The 5,000-nt window shown below is 46.6% G+C and overlaps 1 protein-coding gene across 1 annotated transcript in view; it reads right to left on the bottom strand.

Annotated features, from left to right (window-relative positions):
* emid1 (EMI domain containing 1) overlaps positions 1 to 5,000 on the bottom strand; it is a 29,675-nt gene that overhangs the window by 8,487 nt on the left and 16,188 nt on the right. The window contains exon 8 of the mRNA XM_076998496.1: positions 1,288 to 1,377. Coding sequence (XP_076854611.1) covers positions 1,288 to 1,377 — 90 coding nt within the window. The remainder of the gene's footprint in view (positions 1 to 1,287; positions 1,378 to 5,000) is intronic.

The raw sequence follows: 5,000 nt of genomic DNA, 5'->3' as shown, positions 1-5,000 counted from the left end.
CTGCGTGCTGAGATCTGAAGCGTCAGGCACAAACTCCGACCTGGTTCTACAAGCAACAGGCCCTCAGAGTCCTTCACAGGCACACAGGGTGACAGGTGCTTATCCATGTGCTGCTCTAGGTCTGCTCAGATCAACCTCGTGGCTCAGGTACGTCCAGCCAGACCTCCTGCACCTGCGTGAACTTCCACTTCCAGCATTCACGCTTAGAGAGTCCAGAACCTCTGCTGTGGAACCAGCCCTCTTATATGGGCTGGGGAGAAATGAAGACCCAGTGATGATGGGGAGCAGGTCATGGATCTAAACATCTATGTAATGTTATAAGGCAGAACATTTGGGAGATCAACCACTCAGCCCAGTTCTGCAGTGAAACCGGAGCTTTGATTGTAGCATCATAGCTCATTTTTTTCAGTATGTGATAGACACTTATCCACAGCAACTTACATATTCACAAGCAAACAGGGATTCAAACCAACAACCTAAATGTTCCACCTGTGGGACAATAAACGCTGTTTCTATTCACCTCAGATGTTCTCGCTCTACCGGGTGAGCTACAAACACCAAACATGATAAAGAGGCAGTTGATTTTGGTTTTGAATTCCTGTAGACCTCTTCATGTCAGTGCTGTCACCACACTGAATGAAAACATACATGGTAAAATATTACAGTATTATTACCTCTCACATCTATGTGTACACAGACACACCACACACACTCAAACACTCACACACAGAAGTATGTTAAAACGCTAGGCCTGCATCCAGAGTTGTAATCAGATGAAACCCTGCACTCCCACTGTATCCAGTGGAGAGTTGTATTTTCTTCTCTGTCTGACACATACATGAACACCACTCTCTAGTGTTTACAATGAGATTTGATCTGGAATCATAATTTATTAAACGCTCACTGAACATTTCAGTTCACTCTTTCAGCATTAGTAAAACATACAACATTACACAATTGGTATTAAGTGAACATAATTAATAAACATTTTTATTCAAGTTGTTCAGATTAAGCTCTAAATACCCAGACAATAAAACACTTTAGTCTGCGTAGCGTGCGTGAAGTACAGTGTGCACACTTCAGCTGTCCAATCAGGACCAAGACTTGGAAAGAGGGAGAACAGGACAAACCAGGTCCACGTGTCCTAGCACACATGAACCGAGCCTTTACATTCACTGCACATCTGGTGCGGGTCTACTGTGAGGAGACTGTGCTTGGAAACATTACACAAGTTCTGTCCTGGGCACCGGGTTGGCATACACAACACCGCTCTGTAGCTGAACTGACCTGCTGGTCCAGCCGGACCCTGAGGGCCTTGAACGGGGGTTGCACGGGGGTCCGGGAAACTGTTTGAGAGCAGAAGGTCCTTCTTCTCTTCTGTAACACAACAGACAAGCACACAGAGAGCAAGTGTGACCGAGTGGTCTCGTACAACTGATCTGAGAACAGTTTTCAGTCCCTGTTCATGTGAGAGAGGGTTGGATTTGGGAGGGTGAAGCTGGGATTAGTGGAAGTGGGAGGTGTCATTACAACTACTTGCCTATAGGTGGTGCTGCTTTGACATAAATAGTTTGTGGGTGCCACACAGAAAAGAATAAAATGGAAACATATCACTTTTTAATTGACAGTTCAGTTTTCACAGTAACAGCTGTTGACACTTGAGGCTGAAAATGTGAGACATTTTAATTTAGATATTTATTTTACATAATTTCTCAGTCCTGCTGGTGTAGGATTTCCAATCCATACAATTCCTAAACACACCAGACTAAACCCATAACAAAGACTTATCTTTTAAATGTTGGCAGTTGGTATCAGAATGTTCCAAAAAAAATGTGAAGTAGTATGTGAATGAAGAAAACTGTAGAGAATACTGTCTGACCACAGTCTGAACACAATCAGACCGATCACATTCATAACACTATCACAGCCCTGTCTCAACATGATCATAACACATATATGTAGGTTCTGAGACTCCATGTAATCTTAAAGTGTCATCAGGTCTGAAGTGAGAAATCACATGTAGACACTGGAGTCGTAACACTTGTGTGACGCGCCACCAGACTCTATTACGTTCACTAGCGCGTGTGTAAGAGCCCAAACAGAAGCACGAGGCTGGGATAGCACATCCACAACCTCCCACTCTGAATCTCTTCACCTCATCTTTCTCTTTCTCTCTGCCTCTTACTATCTACCTCCCTTTATCCCTCTGTCTCCCTTTCTCTCATCCCTTCTCTCTCTCTTTCTCTCCCTATTCTGTCTCCCTCTCCCTTCCACTCTCCTCCTCTTACTGTCTCTCTCTCTCTCTCTCTCTCTCTCTCTCTCTCTCTCTCTCCTCTGCAGGTGAATCTCCTATGCTATGTCTTATCTACAGTCTATCTCAGACTTAGACAGGAAGTCTCAGACTCAGACAGGAAGTCCTGGAAACACTGCAGTTTCCCTGAGTGAGGCCTTGTATTACAGAGGGAGGGTGAGATTCCGAGATTTTCCAAATATATATTTTTAACTTTACTATACTATACATATTCATATTCCTTTGCTTTATAAATTCAAATATACTTACTATAGCATTCATTTACAATTACTATAACATTCATATCACATAACAAATGATAACCCATTGCTTTATCTGTTATATCCCATTAGTACACCATTATTATTTCATATCTTCATATCATATTCCATTACTTTTCATTCCATCACTATTATACCATTCATATATTATTGCAAATGATAATGCTAATTCATAATTTGTTTAAATGTTACGTATATTATTTAATTATAATGGGAGTCTACGCACATTCTTGCTCAAACCTCAGACATGGTTCTGAGACGACGTCTTCGTTCAGGAAGAATGAATCATGTCAATTACACGACCACTGTGATTATAGGATCCTGTTCAGACTGTCTCTTAATAACATTAATAACGGTGCTTTTATTCATTGTAATAACAGGTTACTGTTATTAATTCTAAGCACAGATAAAAAAAACTGAACGAGTGAACAATAAGCGAGACAGAGAGAGTGAGACAGAGAGTGAGCTAGAGAGAGTGAGACAGAGGGAAAGGCAAAAATTCATTTGCAATGAGTGTATTAAAGAATATGTATAAATAAATCATAAGTATGAGAACAGAAGAGTGTAGCACAGGCCCTAACTCTTGTGTAAATAAACACACAGGCCCGAACCCTGGTGTAAACACACACACAGGCCCGAACCCTGGTGTAAACACACACACAGGCCGTAACCCTGGTGTAAACAAACACACAGGCCGTAACCCTGGTGTAAACACACACACAGGCTTTAACCCTGGTGTAAACACACACACAGGCCCGAACCCTGGTGTAAACACACACACAGGCCCGAACCCTGGTGTAAACAAACACACAGGCCCTAACCCTGGTATAAACACACACACAGGCCCAAACCCTGGTGTAAACAAACACACAGGCCCTAACCCTGGTGTAAACACACACACAGGCCCGAACCCTGGTGTAAACAAACACACAGGCCCTAACCCTGGTGTAAAGCACACACACTGCTTGCTTATGTGTGAATTTCTCCTACTGTTTTATGTCCTGGGCATTAGGTATAAAACACTAGAAGAAATTTACTTTGGAAATGTTGGCCAAAAGGCTCAGAACACTGTACTACACTAGTCATAAAGTATTACTATGCCAGTCATATATTACAACACCAGTAGTAATGTATATATACCAGACATTAGTATACCAGTTACACACACACACACACACACACACACACACACACACACACACACATTGCACAATTGCACATCTGGAAGTGCTTGTGTGAAATCAAGACAGATCAAGATATTAGACAGACATGTCTAATTCCCACCGTGCTCTATCTGGTGAGACACGTCTGCACCTTCTCTCTGGATTTACCCCTCTCCCCCACCCCTCCCTGGGTTTACCCCTCTCCCCCACCCCTCTCTGGATTTACCCCTCTCCCCCACCCCTCTCTGGGTTTACCCCTCTCCCCCACCCCTCCCTGGGTTTACCCCTCTCCCCCACCCCTCCTTGGGTTTACCCCTCTCCCCCACCCCTCCCTGGGTTTACCCCTCTCCCCCACCCCTCCCTGGGTTTACCCCTCTCCCCCACCCCTCTCTGGGTTTACCCCTCTCCCCCACCCCTCCCTGGGTTTACCCCTCTCCCCCACCCCTCCTTGGGTTTACCCCTCTCCCCCACCCCTCTCTGGGTTTACCCCTCTCCCCCACCCCTCTCCCCACCCCTCCCTGGGTTTACCCCCCCCCCCACCCCTCTCTGGGTTTACCCCTCTCCCCCACCCCTCCCTGGGTTTACCCCTCTCCCCCACCCCTCTCTGGGTTTACCCCTCTCCTCCACTCCTCTCTGGGTTTACCCCTCTCCCCCACCCCTCCCTGGGTTTACCCCTCTCCCCCACCCCTCTCTGGGTTTACCCCTCTCCCCCTCCCCTCCCTAGGTTTACCCCTCTCCCCCACCCCTCCTTGGGTTTACCCCTCTCCTCCACTCCTCTCTGGGTTTACCCCTCTCCCCCACCCATCCCTGGGTTTACCCCTCTCCCCCACCCCTCTCCCCACCCCTCTCTGGGTTTACCCCTCTCCCCCACCCCTCCCTGGGTTTACCCCTCTCCCCCACCCCTCTCTGGGTTTACCCCTCTCCCCCACCTCTCCCTGGGTTTACCCCTCTCCCCCACCTCTCCCTGGGTTTACCCCCCCCCCCCCCCCCCCCCCCCAGACCTCTTGGCCTGTTTCTTCTGTCTGGGTGGCAGGGCTGAAGATCACCTGTGTCTCATTCTCCAGATCACGTCTATATATGAACAATCAAATGTCTTTTCAACAACTACTCATTTTAGAGTGAGATTAGGTTTAATCTGTTCCCTTCATCTCACTAATCTCCCTTCAGTCAGTTTCTCCTGCGCTGTGCTTGTTGTGTGAATGAGGCCACCAGCTCTGCGTGCAGGGCTTCATCACTGACAGAGTGATGATGAAGATGGTGAGGATG

This window comes from Brachyhypopomus gauderio, chromosome 3 (assembly GCF_052324685.1).
Source record: "Brachyhypopomus gauderio isolate BG-103 chromosome 3, BGAUD_0.2, whole genome shotgun sequence".
In the NCBI taxonomy this organism is placed as follows: Eukaryota; Metazoa; Chordata; class Actinopteri; order Gymnotiformes; family Hypopomidae; genus Brachyhypopomus; species Brachyhypopomus gauderio.
The sequence above is the reverse complement of the archived record's forward strand: the minus strand, read 5'-3'. Positions and strand labels throughout refer to the sequence as shown.